Raw genomic sequence first — 15,242 nt, forward strand, 5'->3', positions numbered from 1 at the left:
AACCAACAAATTGCACACCCACAGTGGGAACTGAACTGAAACATGGACAGACACTTCTCCATAGCATCATGGAAATGGCTCCATCATATACAAATATATGCACACTGTATACAAATCTGACCCCAAGTTGAAAAAGATTGATGCTAGCTTTGTCATTTGTATTACACAACCCATTCCAAAACCCAGTTGAGGACAGTTATTTATTTTCTAAGCTATAAACACTGCCGGCAAATCAATTTGCCCTTTAGATTAGAAGCTCAGATCGCATTTGTATAAATATCCTGTTGCAAAGAGGAAGACTTTATTACCACTGTTAACTGGCAGCTAAGAAACAACTAGTGCCTTAACCCTTTAGGAATTGTGTTCAGTAGAAGAGGAACATACTCCCCGGACAGTCGCTCTGCAGGGCACACCTATGTCCACACTTGTCTTATCATACAGGAGGAATCTTTCTGCACATCAAGTGCTCGTATTTCATTCTGGGTGAAAACAAAAATGTTTAATAAGCTTTGACCATTAAGGTACCATATCTTCCTTTGATCACTAACACAGGCCACTGTGTTTTTCATAGATCAGTTGTTTGGACAGTGTGGGAGTGTTTTGAGGTCTGCACTAGCAGGATATTTACACTTGAAAACATACTGATGATCCAAAACGAGGACTAACATCTTTGATCAACCATAAACTGCCTTCCCTAGTCCTGACCTGACACCTCTCTGGGTGAGAGCAAGGAAGTTTCGAGAAAGAAAAAGAAATTAATGAGCTGTTTCCAGGGACAGACTCATTTCTTCCCTTCCGAAGGTGTCACTTACATGGCAATCCACTCCCAAGAGGTATGAGAAGTCACAGAGGGCTTTGCTCATCCTTCCACAAAATCAGCACTACACCTTAGAAACCAGCCCATGTGCAGGGCTTGGCTGTGCCTTGGTACCAACACAGGGAGGAGAGTTTAGGGGGTGCAGCTCCTGCCTGCTCAAAGTAAGTGCCCCCCTCAGATATGGCCAAGATGGGAGAAGCACCTGGAAACTGATGCCACTTGTCTTCCCAAACTGGTGCTTTGGCAAACCTCCCTGCTTTCAGCACATCCCAAAGGAAAAACAAACAAAATGCAACAAAGCAAAGCCCCCCCAACCTTTAAAGAGCAGAGTCTCTCAAACTCTTGGGGGTCAGAAGCTAAAGGGCACCTGGCAGATGTATCACCCATTCCCCCTCCCTACATCAGCTCCTACAGCCCACAGCCCATTTCAAAAACTAGTCATCCCCCTCAGAGCAAACCAGACGTCACTCCAGCCTTGTGGGGTGAAGCCTCTTCTCCACACAATCCAAAATGCATACTGCTGATGGCTGGCCACAAGCTTGACCTACGCTGAGGATTTCATCAATCTCTTTGCAGCATCCCACTGACAACTCCAGCAGTTTGTGTTATGACAAAACATGGCCATTAACAGTGATTTAGTTCTAAAAACAAAAGCCTAGTTTCTAGACACTATTTTTTTTACCTTACAAAAGGGTGGAAGGAATGGGGAGATGAAAATATTACTGACACAAGTGAGTCAGTATTAAAATGTTTTCTTTTTTGAGAGAGAATGTACTTAGACCACACTATCCTCAATGTGTGTTTCACTGCCCGGAGCCTTCACATGTATCATTTTCATATTTCTGATGGCCTGGAATGAGGAGAGAGTCAAATTTCTCCCCGAAAGTTATGCTTTTTCAGTCAGCATTGATCTCTGATTGTTCACATGCTCTCCACATGCACCCCTACCTAGGGGACAGTCTGGAATGGGTCCATATAATCTTTGCTTTTAGCCTTGGCTACAGTGGCAAAAATCAGTTTGATAATTCAGTAACTGGTAGAAATTTTAGCCTCAGGCTGGGTTTTGTTTTCAGCCATGAGGGAACAGCCAGCAATGCCTTGTGATTCCAGGCAGCAGCACACACATCTGGGCTGAAGTCACACGCTTATGCTCTTATTGTCCAGATGAGCTTTTTTTTTCCTTTGCTCAAGTAATACTAAATTAAGCCACTTTGTTACACTTAATTGGAGCCAAGGGATACTTCCAGGCTGAGAGCTTTGATTTACTGAATCTTTCTCTTGTCTTCTGCCCTCCCAAGGTCATATATTTGAGAGGAGCAGGCAGGTTTCTTGTTCTTGATATTTTTTCCTTCAAAGGTGCATGCTGCCTTTCTCTTGCAGTCTGCTGGCTTAAATCCACACATGCCAGCTGCCCTGTTAAGGATTATTGGTGCCCAAAAGTATTTTATTAGCTACCAATAATCGCCTCAGACAGCTGTTAACCTCATAAAAGCCAAGCTTAACATGGAGACTTTGAACTTTCTCTCAAGACTGCCAATGTTGACTGAACAGGCATTTTCTGTGGCTTTCAGAGACAAATTTTCCTGACCAGAATATTTGTCAGCAGAACAAGATGAAAAAAGACAGGACTTCATCTCCTTCTGTTTCACCTGCTAGTTCATCAGCTAGACTTCAGGAACTGTACTGTTGTTTCCTTATGCAATAAAATTTCATCAAATGTCAGGAAATATCAGGCTGTTATTCAAACCATTAGTCCAAAGGAAGTGTGACACAACTTCTTTTAGTTTGTTTGTTGTTTTTTTTAAGTCAAAGGCAGCTGTTATTTTCTGGCTCGTAAGATGTCTGCTAAAATGCAACAGAAGCCTTAAAAATATTTTGCAAGTTCCTTCAAAAAATAGTGGTGATTTTTCTTTTCTTTTCTTTTTTTAATTTAACCTTCTAGTCTTTTCAACAGGAAAAGAAAACAATATCTTCCAAATTAATCCATGGAGACAAAAGGAGGAGAAAAAAAGGACTTGGGACTCCCCCGCCCCATAAAAGCGAGTAATGGAACTGATCATTGAAAACCAAAACCACTCATAGAATACACCTCCTTAAGGCATATCAGAAGAATCTGAGGCATTTTCCCCTCCAAGCAGAAATACTAGTAAACAGCTAAATACATCCTTTTAGTATTTGTTTTCAAAAGTGTTTACAGGCCAAAATCCACTCAGGTCACCAACACAGCTGCACGTTTGAATATGTAGCAGCAGCAGCCTAAGGAGTCAGAACCTCAGCTGAAGGTAACACCGAAGAGAGGCAAGCAGCTTCTAATATCTTATTTTAACTGTCTTTCAACATTTGCATATTTTACTATCTAAGGGAGAATTAATATAGATGACATACACTTTTATATACAGACACATAACGTACCTATGTACACAAGCAGATGTTTTCGTATGTGCTCTTATATTTTACATGTACATGAAAGAGTCCTCTAAACTGAAAGGAAAAGAGGTGGAAAAGAGCATGTCATTTTTTTGCAACTGCAGGAATTTGTGAACCACGTCTTGGCCATCTCTGCCCAGATGGTGTGACAAGTTCCACAGACTCATCCACAAGTTTGTTTAGCCAAACGTCTCCCTCCTTCCCACCAGTTAAAATAAATAAAGAAAGAAGAAAAAGAAACAAAAAGGGAGCCTTAAGGGACTGGATGAGTCAGAGGTTAGTAATGAACTACACATCCCTGGGTCAGTGGTTCAAGCCTAGCCCATGTCAGGAGGGACAGCAAATTGCTGGCAGCCTGGACCTAGAGGATGTTGCTTTACAATTCTCAATCCCAACGCTGGGATCCCCTCTTCATGGCTGCCCACAGTAGCAGGAGGAACATGACAGAAGGGAACTGAAAGACCTGAAATTCTCACCAGCTCTGGAGTGAGACCACTCTAATGACCCCCATCTGAGCTGCTGCCTCTGCTCCATCCATAAGGAGGTCTCTAGCACCCAGAGATGCCCAGCACATGCAGATGCCCAAGTGCTCAGTGCAAAAGGACACACGTCACAGCCTCACAGTGCAATCAGATTCTGGCATGATATTTGAACATAGATGCCAGGTGCCAGCATCATTGCTGTACACAGAACTAACAGTCACTTTTGGAACAAAGAGTTTGCAAATTTGTTAAGAACAGAGTACTTTAAGGGTCATACCCTGAACTTTTATTCTTTTTTCCACAATGTATTACTTATACACTCACTTTACCCTGAAATACTGTTATATACATTTGCAAACTAACAGTTCTCCCTTCAAAGAGGTAACTTTAGACCAATCCAGATTGATCACTTCCATGGATGCTTGACAGAGAGTTTCCTCCAGCTCCAGAGGTGGGATCTCAACTTGTGAAATCTAAAACAGACCCAACATTTGCTCTTTTTTATTCAAAGTGGCTACGAATGAACAATACAGATAATACCTATGAAGTCTGCATGACCATTTGGACTTCCATCAGCTCTTCAAGTGGCTACTGACGTAACATCCTAACCAGTAAGCATGTTATGCCAGGAGGCACTCCAGCAACCTACAACTTGAAGTGCAAAGGGAACACTGACCTTTTAAAACTTCCTCATCACTTATATATTCAAGTATTTTTCCAGAGGCCACACTCCCCCACCAAACAACCATTAACTATTTGATGCTGCCCTCGGAACAGCAGATCATCAAAGGTGGATCACCCTAAATGGTTATTAATTGAAAGGCTGGAGAAGGAGGGACCAGAAAACACCCAGGAAACCCTCATAGAGGAAAGAAATGGGAGATTTTTTTTAAATGCTGCTGTTCCCGTTTCTTTTTTTCTGTCTGCAGGGGAGGAACAGTTGCAGTCGTGATACATTTCAGCAGCAGTAATGAAACACTTTCATACCACAGCATTACTCTGACATGTAATTGACCATGAATTTCCATCTTTTTGCCATGCACAATTCCCTCATCAGAAACATTGCCCTTTTAAAATTAATCACACCATTTACACTTGTTTGGATATATGTGTCACAGTTTCTATTTGGCCTCCTTCCCTTTGGCCTCTCTCATTGCCACTGAAATCCCAGGAATGATTTTGTACCTGTGATCAGCAAGCTGAATTTTCTTCTGCTTTGTTTACTTTAATGTAAGTCCACCTTACCACACCTGCAAGCAGGTCAAGTCTCCACTACTTATCAGTATTTTTCAAACAGGCCGTGCTTTTTGTGCTGGTAGTATTAAGTTGAAAGGGAAGATGTGTATTTCTGTATGAGTTCAATACCAGCCTAATCACTTTTGTTTAAAAAACTAACACTTCACATCAGATTCTTGCTCTGTTTAGACAGCATTGTTTTCAGCTAAGTGACACCTTAGCCTACAATACCATGGACTTGCTCTAGCTGAGATCCATGTTATACTCTACCATGCCCATTTCCCACAAGGAAAGGACCAGTATTTATTTAGCAGCCCTCTCAACATGAATGTACAAGTTTAGCCTTCCCTAAGACAGCTGCTGGTGGCACAGAGCAAGCCCACTCTTGCATACCTGTCTTGATGTTCCTGCAGTACTTGGTAGATGCTGATAAGGAAAGTTTGGTTTTTAAAGCTCCCCACAACGCAGTCCTTGTAGATCCGAAACTCAGCGGCTGTGACGGCCTCGCCCTCAGGAATCTGAGACAAATTAAACTTGAACTCCTTGTGGTGCTGCTGGTGAGGCGTGAACTCCTTGTCATACTCAACTGCAGATGGGAAAGGGAGAAAAAAAGATGAACCGTGACTAAAATTTAACAACAAAAGGTTTCCACATGCTGCCACCTGTTTATTCAAAAAAACAAGAATCCTGTTTTTCCCCAAAGATAGCCTTGGCAAGTGCCAGGAAAGCCTGTGCAGCTAAAGCCTTCAAATACAGTACTTGGAAAAGATGAATGTTCAGCTTCTCTAGCCAATGCCTTTGACATTTTCTATTTTTTTTTTTTTTTAAAGCCAGCTTTGGCAGGTGAAATACAACTATGCATTTTGCTCCTTTGTGAAACTGAAGCTATGATGGCAGCCAGCATTTTCCACTTGTGGATCTCCATGTTCTTCACAGCATTTCCTTAAGCCTCACATCCCTCTTCCGACAGAGGAGACAACGAGCTCCATTTTGCTTTAGCACAGACAGAAAGCACAGACAGAAGTTAGCAGCAGGCAAACCAATTCCCTAATTGTCCTAAAATCTGCCAGTTTCTGGCTTCAGGGTTTGTATGTTAGCCATCAGACTGCCTTGTGAGCAGAATTAAGATGGCATTTATTTGAAGGGTTAAAGTTAACCAGAGCTCCCCTTCATTTTGCAGAAACCTATCTTAGAAGGAGAGAGCTGAGGAGTGACCCATTTTGGTTTCTGGCCTTAGCCCTCCCCAGGTGCCCTGTTGGGTATAGAGTTTAAGACAGATGCAAACCAGAACTCCTTCATCTTCAGGCCTCAGGATTTTCATTTTCTCTCTTTGAGGCCCCCTTTGCAAACTACTTCTAGTCTCACTCTTATATCACTTGGTTACATCCTGGTTTAGTCTGACTTGGATTTATTGTTCATTACTTCTTCTAATTTTCTGGTAGAAATTGCTTAAAACATTAACATATTATACAAACATACAGAACTGTATCTTTAAAGCCTTGAGGGAAAGAAAATAAAACCAAAAAAACTGTTCCCACCAGTGCAACTGAAGGAGTAGATGTCAATGATGAATAAGTCATCATTAGGGACTCCATTACAATTGGAGAATGTGGCAAGGGTAGTAAAAATTCTTTTTCATGTTTGTCTTTGTGCTCACTTTCTGTTGCTTCCCCCTCCCCCTTAATACATCAAACTGAAAAGACGTCCATGAGACTACCCTCACAACATCCTATATGAGGTAAGCAGCAGTCCCTGTTTTACAGCTGGGATACTGAGTCACCAGGGGAGTGACTTGTCCAAGGACAGGCAGTGGAGGCTTGCAGTGGAGCCAGGAATGACAGCCAATGTGCTTGAGGTTTGTTGCTTTACCCACAGGTTACCTCCCTGTCCATCAGGAGCATATACCTCTCCTGGCCACTGGAAACAGCCCACGGAGATTTTCCACTCTACCTTTCCCAACCATCTGCTCCTCCTCATCCCCCCAGGTCCCAGTTTCATTTGCGTCCTCTCCCTTTCCTTTGGCAGCCCTTTCATGGGAGCTGCCTCATCTGGCTGGGTCCAGGTCCTGGCTCCCTGTGAGACAGTTAGTCACATCCTTCTCTTTGAAGCTCGCCTGGAAATCTCTTCACCTCCTCATGATTGCTGCCGAGCATTTTGTGGGACACCGCACTCAGAGATGCTGCACTAAGAGCTGCCACAGGGCGACAAGGCAAACTCACAAACCACTGGCAGGCTTAAACACTGCTGCAGTCTCACATTGCATCTGTCTGAGCAGTTGAGATGTCAAAAGACTGACAAATGTGTGTGACCGGATCCTATGGCTTCCAGAAAGGAGGTGGTAACAGCCAGCATCTCCACCAGAGGTTGCACCAAAGCAAACAGTGATGTTGCTCACTTCTAGTGCCACCCAGGAACTACCTTGCTGGCCATCAGTTACCAGCAAGCTGGGCTTCCCTTTGAAGCATGTAGGCCTGCTCTTAACTGGGAACGACTCTGGCAATGCTGGGCTAGTTGGCATTGACTCGCATGTACACCCTCCAAGACAGGGCCTGAGCTGCCTGGTTACTCCCCACCCCAAGGTGAGTACCATGGGATGTACTTCCCAAAGCAGAGTGGCCACATACTTTCAGAAAATTGCAAGCATCCAACCAACAAGAAACCATGTTTGCTTGCAGCAGAATGACGCGCCCAACTTGGCCATTTTACTTGCTGCTACGAGACAAGAGGATGTAATTAATGGTGAGGGAATGTCTAAATCCACAGGTTTGGAGAGACACGCAATGAAGCAATGATTCTCAATTTAGAACTTGCAAAGTCCTTGCTCAGGGGTGCAACGACCAGCTGACACCCATGTCCCCTCCCACACCAGCGCGAGGACGAGCTGACCTGCGGATGAGATGCAGCGAGGCTGTTTTCTGCTGAGTTCATGCTGAGGATGATAAAGGAGGATCAGGAAGAGCAAAGGGAAGGACACAACCAGGGGGAGCAGCAAAACACTGTCAGGGTGCCAGAAAACTAAAATTACACCAGAGAGAAACAGCAAAAGGGAATATTTGATGCTTCCTGCCAGCTACAGCCCCACGTCAAGACACAACATGGCCTCGCCAAGCACTGGAGGAGGGGAGCAGAGCCATCTTACCCAGTACAGGGCAAGAATGGCATGGGGCTTAAAATGAGCCAAAATGTCACTTTTTGTTCCTTTCAGACCTTAAGTCAGCTACAGCAACTTGCCTCCACCACAAAATGCACAGTTTAAAAGCTATATAGCCAGACTCTAGTCCTTTAAATCAGTATTTTCCCCTACCCTTCTTCTAAAATGTCAAATACAAGCCACAGGAGGAAGAAAAACTCACCAAAACATCTATCACAGAGCATCAAAAGTAGCAGCAGGTATGACACTTGACTCTTAGTGCCCTTTCCTAGTTTATTACTTGCCCAATATATTTACAATAGTATTTTCCTGTTTTTTAAAACTCTCTTCCTTTATCCCTGTCCTTGTCTGAATACCCCACACAAACACAGAAGCTGACTAAACTGATTATAGGGGAAACATTCTGACTGATTTTGTTATCAGGCTTGGCAGAATAAACAAGTTGAAACACACAAACATAGAAACTTTTTTTTAATCCTTCAGATTAAGTAATACAGACTTTTCTGTTATAAAAAATGCACAGTCAAAAAGAAATGCTGTTAAGTTGATGGTGTCCTCCTCAGCTGTGTTCAGAAGCGTCCCTACAACATCACAGGATGGAAAAAAGCCTACATTAAGCTTGTATGAAGCAAGTATAAAAGTTTAACGAGTTGGAAAGTTTTTTCTGGCTATGTATCTTCCTATGATACAATGGAGGGTGGGTTTTTTTTTTGCATTGTGGGAGTGGTGAGATATTTAAGTTCTATATACTCATTGTCACCCCATCAAGTTAATAATCAACTGTTTTCATTCAGCAAGACAGCTTAAAAATATAAAATGCCAACAATTCTTCTCTGGGGGCTTTTTTTACCCCTGGAAACTGTTCATTTTTAACAAAGAAGTCAAGTTTTAGAACAGTAAAATTTGGAAAGGCAGGATCCGAGCTGCTGGTTCCCAGGATTACCCAGTCTGTATTGCTATCATGTTACTATGCATAAGATGACTCTGAATTAAAAATGTAGACAGTGCACACCAAAATGCAAGGCACTAGCAAAAAGGAGAAATAATTTCTCAAGCTCTTTTCCAAGTATTATTTTTTTCCTTGTGAATTCATTTAGGTTGGTCTGATTGGTGACATGTGAAATCCAAAGCTAATTTCCATCTGAAGAAGGACACATCCATGTCTCAATCGCTCAAAGCCCTTGCAGGGAAAATCAGGCTACTCACAACCAAGGCAGGTTGAAAGTGAACAGCCCTGCATGGTGCTGCCCTCCCATAGCCCTTTCCCAGTGCTGGCTGGAACATCAGGACCAAGCTAGGCAAAACCAGGGATTGTAGAGTCATGACAAAATCTATAGCTGTATAAAATTCATCCTCATGGTCAGCCTATATGATGCTGAACATTGTTACTCATTTGCTGAAGTAGCTCCTTGGAGACTACAGGTCCAGTTAAGCAAGATGGGAAAGGAGATGGCAAACAGAGGTTTTAGCCCATCATTGGTGCATATCCTCTGGGCCAAAGGGATGTCCACTCCACCATGCAGCTCTCAGCCCTCATCCCAGCTGGGGCTTTTGCTGCTCCTTCACTTGAGACGTGAAGGAGGATCCAAGCTGTGAACACTAGGAGTACTCACCCTTGAGCTTTCATTACAGCCCATTTCTGAGCAGAGCGGCTGAGTGTGCCACAAACAGTTAAAAGAGAAGCCTGCCAGTAGCTCTTTATGTTCCCCTTAACAAATATTTTTAAATACTATACAAACACAACACTATTGTTGAGCAGTTAAAAAGGCAAGAATGGCAAAATTTGGGTTACTGTGGTTTTGCATTTTGTGTATTCTAATTCTAACACAGTGTTGCAATAGCCAATTTCAGAACAAAATGTGCTTGGTTTAAAAATAACATACTGCTTACAATACTTGTTACTTTAAAAACACTACACACATTTTTTTAAAAATCAATTAAGAAATTAACACAATGCATCTATTTTGGTAACTATGCTATTCTAATCCTATTTGACTGTGTCACATACACCTTGAACCAAGGGAAATGTAACCCTAATGACTGTCATGGAAATAAATTCTTCTTGCGTGCAGGATTTTTCAGCATTTCTTTTTGGATCTAAAGTACTTGGTACACAGAAATAACAGGACAACAGTCTTGCCCAGGGAAACACAATTTTCACTCAGAACAACAGCAAGTGTCACAATATTCAGTGGTTTTCTCCAGTTCTCAGCTGTTGAGAAAACTACTAGGTCGCGTGCTCAGGCGAGAATCTCAATAGTAGTTCAAAAAAGTCTTTAGCTGATCTTCTGGGAGCTAAAGCAAAAAATACTAACATGTATACTCAAAATGTAGAACTCCAAAAGCAAACTTCTAAAATGTATTGTCTATACAAATATTTACAACTTCTACATCAACCTGGCTCCTTGAAGGGGGCAGATAATGAGAGGGGTAAAAAATTAATAACATACCACTACTTGGGATGGGACATTCAGCAATCCTCCTGTCTCCAGCAAGCCTGAAGCTTCTGAAGAATTGTTTGCACCCCAAGATCATCAGTGATGACTTGGAGAACTTGGTTTCATGGGACCACTGCAACCACGCTCCAGCAAAAGCAACCAGCATTCACAGCCTGCTTGTGCAGACTGAGTTTTACACATGTTCTGGAATTCAGTTTGAGTACAAGTATAAGCCATTCCTAATAATTTCTTCTCAGCCTTCATGTATGATCCCCTCTGTAATAAAATGAGAAAGCCCCTGAAAACTGGAGTTGCTAGAAGGATATTCTCCACCTTAGCTGCATAAGAAGCCATGCAAAAGCAGCACAGAGGCAATTTCTCCATTTTACATCACCAATTTCTTCATTGAGTCAACAGCATTTATCACATCTGGAGCAATGAAGCAGTGGAATAGGCCCCAAATACTTTAAGCATTACCACAGCTTCAACAGTCCCCTCTAATAAAGGGGCCATGTACAACATATACGACAGATCTACTGCTGCAACTGTACAGCTGGATCATCAGAATTTTCTTCAAGAATAGCTGTCGATTACAAGGGGCAAAAATTATGTAAGCTTAAAAAAAACCTCTCAATCTTGCTCACAGTTGTAGAAAGAAACAAAAGGCAGTAAGAATCAAAACGTAGGCCAGGATTATTATAGAAGTTGGTAGCACTTTTATAAGACTGACACAAGGTGAGGAAGGACATAAGACAAGCTTTCAGGCATGCAAGCCTTCAGTGCATCCCAGCCGAGGGATGTCCAACTGCAAAGACTCAGTCTTCATTTGCACTTAAGAGTTTGCCTCCTATTTTAAAAAAAAGTGCTGATCTAGATAATCAGACATAGGGATCTACATGTATGAGACCTGTAGCAGATCTGTTTATTCTGAAGAGATGCCTATGGTATGCCTCATGGTTTTTTCCACATGTATCAGGTCAAACTAAAATAAGACACCAAGCCTCCCAAACAGTCACACCTCACCAGCAGACAATCACAACCGTAGAAGCACCGTTACTACTAAAGATGGCCTTTTTTTACTAAAATAAGCAGTATTTCCTAAATACTGTGAAAAAAAGAGCAAAGAGTATAATCCAAAGAGTACAGAGTTCCAGTTTAACATCCTAAAATGGGAAGACCAGGAGACTAAAAGGCTTCACACATGCTAGTTAACAAGGAAACAAGTTTAACAAGTTGAACTGTACTGAGTAGACCTGCAGGTGCAACAGCAGCAAAAACAGATGGCTCCTGGAAATAGTGAGGATGCATCAGGGAGAGAAAGAATCACTGCTGCCTGGTTTTCACACTTGCATGTAGTATGTACCACTGTCTGCTGGATGTCAGGCTAAAATGGTGTATGGTCTAACCCGCTGCAGTGACATCTTAAATTCACTATTGCCTAGAGATGGGACTGACCACTTTCTCTTTTCAGTAAGGAGCCCAAAGAAAGCAAAGCCTTCTCATTCTCCAAACTAAGATTTGTTAGCACCCCATTTCACAAACGGTGAACAAGAAAAGTCTTCAAAACCGAAAAACTCAGGTGAGATATTAAAATAAAAGGTCCGAAAGCAAATCCTGCTTTGCCCAGCATGTGCAAGGGTGGGAGAAATATTTGGTGATGCCTTGCTCTCAGCCCAGTAATTTCAAATACCCTCCACGGTCACAGCAACTCTACACAGCCCCTCAGGTTCTCTGTTTTTGTCACCTCAATCATGGTGACAGATTCATCCCTACATTGAGTGCATTCCCTCCTGCCCCTGCTGCTGCTCTCCGACATGCTTGGCCTTCCCTCCATAAGTCCCTCCCTCTCTCCTCGCCCCCTTCTGAAAAGCAAAATGAGCAAAAAAATAAACTACTTTCAAAAAAGGAGCAGTCCCTCTGCCTCCTAGACATTTTATCCAGACTTGGCATACAGCATCCCCAATAAGCAGACCAAGGTTCGTTCTGAGCGACAAGAGCATGTAAAAGCTCACTGGACATAAGTAACGAACTTTTCCAGCTTGCAACTGCTCACATGGTTATAAAAGCAGTTTTTCAACTGGAAAGAAGTCAAGATACTTAAGACTGACTCTGGCATTGCACCTTTTATTGATCCTTCTGCATCCAGCTGAAGTGATCTAGAGGCAACAGCCAGCTGTGCTACCGTAAATATAAAGCAACTGGAAGTAATGCCTAGACAGCTTAATAATAACAATAACAACAACAACAACAATAATATTCAAAGTCAGCAAACTCCAAAAGGGTGCTTTCTTTGAAACAGGTAAAATGTCACATCTGGGCTGCCACAATATGAAGTGGAATGATTCCACTAACTTCAGTGGAGTGATGCCAGCTTACATCCAATGAAGACCTGGCTTTATGCTCAGTAGCTCTGAGTGCCAGAAAAGAATGACTCAGAAAAATAACCCAGCATTAATCCAATCCCAATGTAATTATGGAGATTAAATTTAAACAATAGCAAATCAGCCTCTAAACATGACACTCTACAGAAGATCTTCAAAGGAGGAGCGTCTTTTACTTTTGGATCAAAAACACAACTGAGATCTTGTTTCTTTGTGCTGGGAATCAAACTGGAATTGGCTTCTAAAATCGGATTAAAACAGTTGTATGCAGCTTTCTTTCAGGATTCTTGAACCAAAAGCAGTCTAAAAATCAAAATAATGCATTAACCAAATATATAATACCCATGGGACACCAGCAAGCACTAAAAGGCATTCTCACAGGATCCACAAAGATGCCTACTGTATGACCAGTAAATCTTTTCCACTCTGTGCTGGGAGGCAGGCGGCAGTGGAGACCAGCTTTGCTCCAGCACGTGAGAGGGAAGGGCTAAACTGAAGGTGAGGAGGAGAACCCTGCACAGAGTGCTCTGGGGGGGATCCGAGCCCAAGAGGCTGACTGCAGACCACTGGCATCTCCACCACCACCACTCCCTTCTGGGCTTTCTGTACTGTCCCCTTTGCAATAAGAGAGATCACTTTGTCCCCTCCCCACAGGTTCTGAACACAAACTTAAACAAAACTGGTATTTTCTTTCCATATGCTGGCACATACGGCAGGTCCCCACACTGAAAACAGTGCTGTATCTTAGGAAAACAAAACATCTTTCTGCTTAAGACATGCCAAATTGCTTTATCAAAGGCACTACTGTTTGCATTTTTGTGGCAGTATTAATGCAGTTCCCACTGAGAAGCTGATAAAGACCCTGACTGCATAAACACCCCTCTGGAAGAAGTGATCCAAAGCTATTTCTGTATTGAGTTTCCAAATAATTTATGATTAAAATAATATTATGCTTTCCAGAAACTGTTTCAGCTTCACAGCCAGGTCTCACGCACGCAGCCGCAGTGTCCAGGGAAGGCGGCAATGCCATCAGGCTGGCAGCAGGCACACACGATGGGAAGCACTCTGCAGCTACCCACGTGGAGGGAGGAGGATGCTCCCACCACTCCTGTTTGTTCCCTTAGCTTTATGTTTGCTCCTGTGTCCATGCCCACACAGAAACTGCCCGGGACATGTAGAGACACCCATGGAAAAATCTTCAGCTCGCTGCATTTCCCAGCCTCTGGGCTCGCCACGGGTCACGCCGCATTTCCTGCTGGCATGGCCACTGGCATGCAGCTCCCTGGAAGCACACAGCTGCCCCAGGTGCACTGACGGGGTCTGGAACCGTTTTCAGGATTTTTTAAATGGTGTAGCAGTTGCCTGGCTTATCTTGCATCGTCTCTCAAAATTATCCGCCCTTCCGCAGGAATTTAAGGCAGCACAAAGCAATTCACTTGCATGTTTGAGCTAAATTTCAAAATCAAGGTTGTGCAAAGTGGGAAAGTTGTGTTTGTTTGTTTGTTTTTAATTTATGGGCATTTCTCCCATTTTTTTCAGAGGGGAGGATTTCTGTTTATCCTTGAGACTGTTAATCAACCAGCTGCAAGTAGGAAAACGGGCAACATAAAAACATTTGCAAGTTAAGTTGTATGTTTTCATTCTGTTGAGCACTCATCTCTTAGCACCCCAGGCAGGTTTCAGCCTTTCATTTAATAGCCCAGTTGAGGAACTGAACACAGAGCAATCACTCCCTGTAAAAATACTGCCCAGAGCGCTTAAGTTTTTATACATTATTGAAAAGATTTAATCCAGCACCCAAGACACTGACACGCAGAAAGAAAATCAGCTGTGTTTCAGAGCATGTCATACTGTCCCCGAATCCTACACCAGCACACTGTGATGGCACCATTGCTGACATGACTTGTGACTCCAGCAGACAAGGGTTGTTGTGTCACTTCTCATTTAGTGTCTAGTGTTTTACACAGGGCTTCAATTTCAAATGACTGCATTAAATAGCATCCAGCCAAAGGATCATGGAGCTTTGGGGAACTGGCAGGCACTCTGTGAGATAACATAAAGGACACCAGAGTTGGTATTGGCCAGAGAAAAGAGAAGGCACAAGAAAGGAGGAAGCTTGCACCTAAGGTGGGCAGAAAGTGACAGAAGGGATAGAAGAGTAAAAACGTGGTCTGGAGATGCCACAAGTTCCCAAAGTTCAATGTGACTACAGAGTAAATGCTCTCTGGGAGAGTCATGGCGAGAAGACACCACAGCTCTGAAGACTGAGGAGAGCAAATACATGAAGTGTTTGAGGAAACACTAAGTATT

At 42.8% G+C, this 15,242-nt stretch overlaps 1 protein-coding gene across 1 annotated transcript in view; it reads right to left on the reverse strand.

Moving 5' to 3' along the window:
* BMP6 (bone morphogenetic protein 6) overlaps positions 1 to 15,242 on the reverse strand; it is a 91,599-nt gene that overhangs the window by 22,100 nt on the left and 54,257 nt on the right. The window contains exon 2 of the mRNA XM_051610578.1: positions 5,356 to 5,548. Coding sequence (XP_051466538.1) covers positions 5,356 to 5,548 — 193 coding nt within the window. The remainder of the gene's footprint in view (positions 1 to 5,355; positions 5,549 to 15,242) is intronic.

The sequence above is a fragment of the Apus apus genome, chromosome 2, assembly GCF_020740795.1.
Source record: "Apus apus isolate bApuApu2 chromosome 2, bApuApu2.pri.cur, whole genome shotgun sequence".
Lineage (NCBI taxonomy): Eukaryota > Metazoa > Chordata > Aves > Apodiformes > Apodidae > Apus > Apus apus.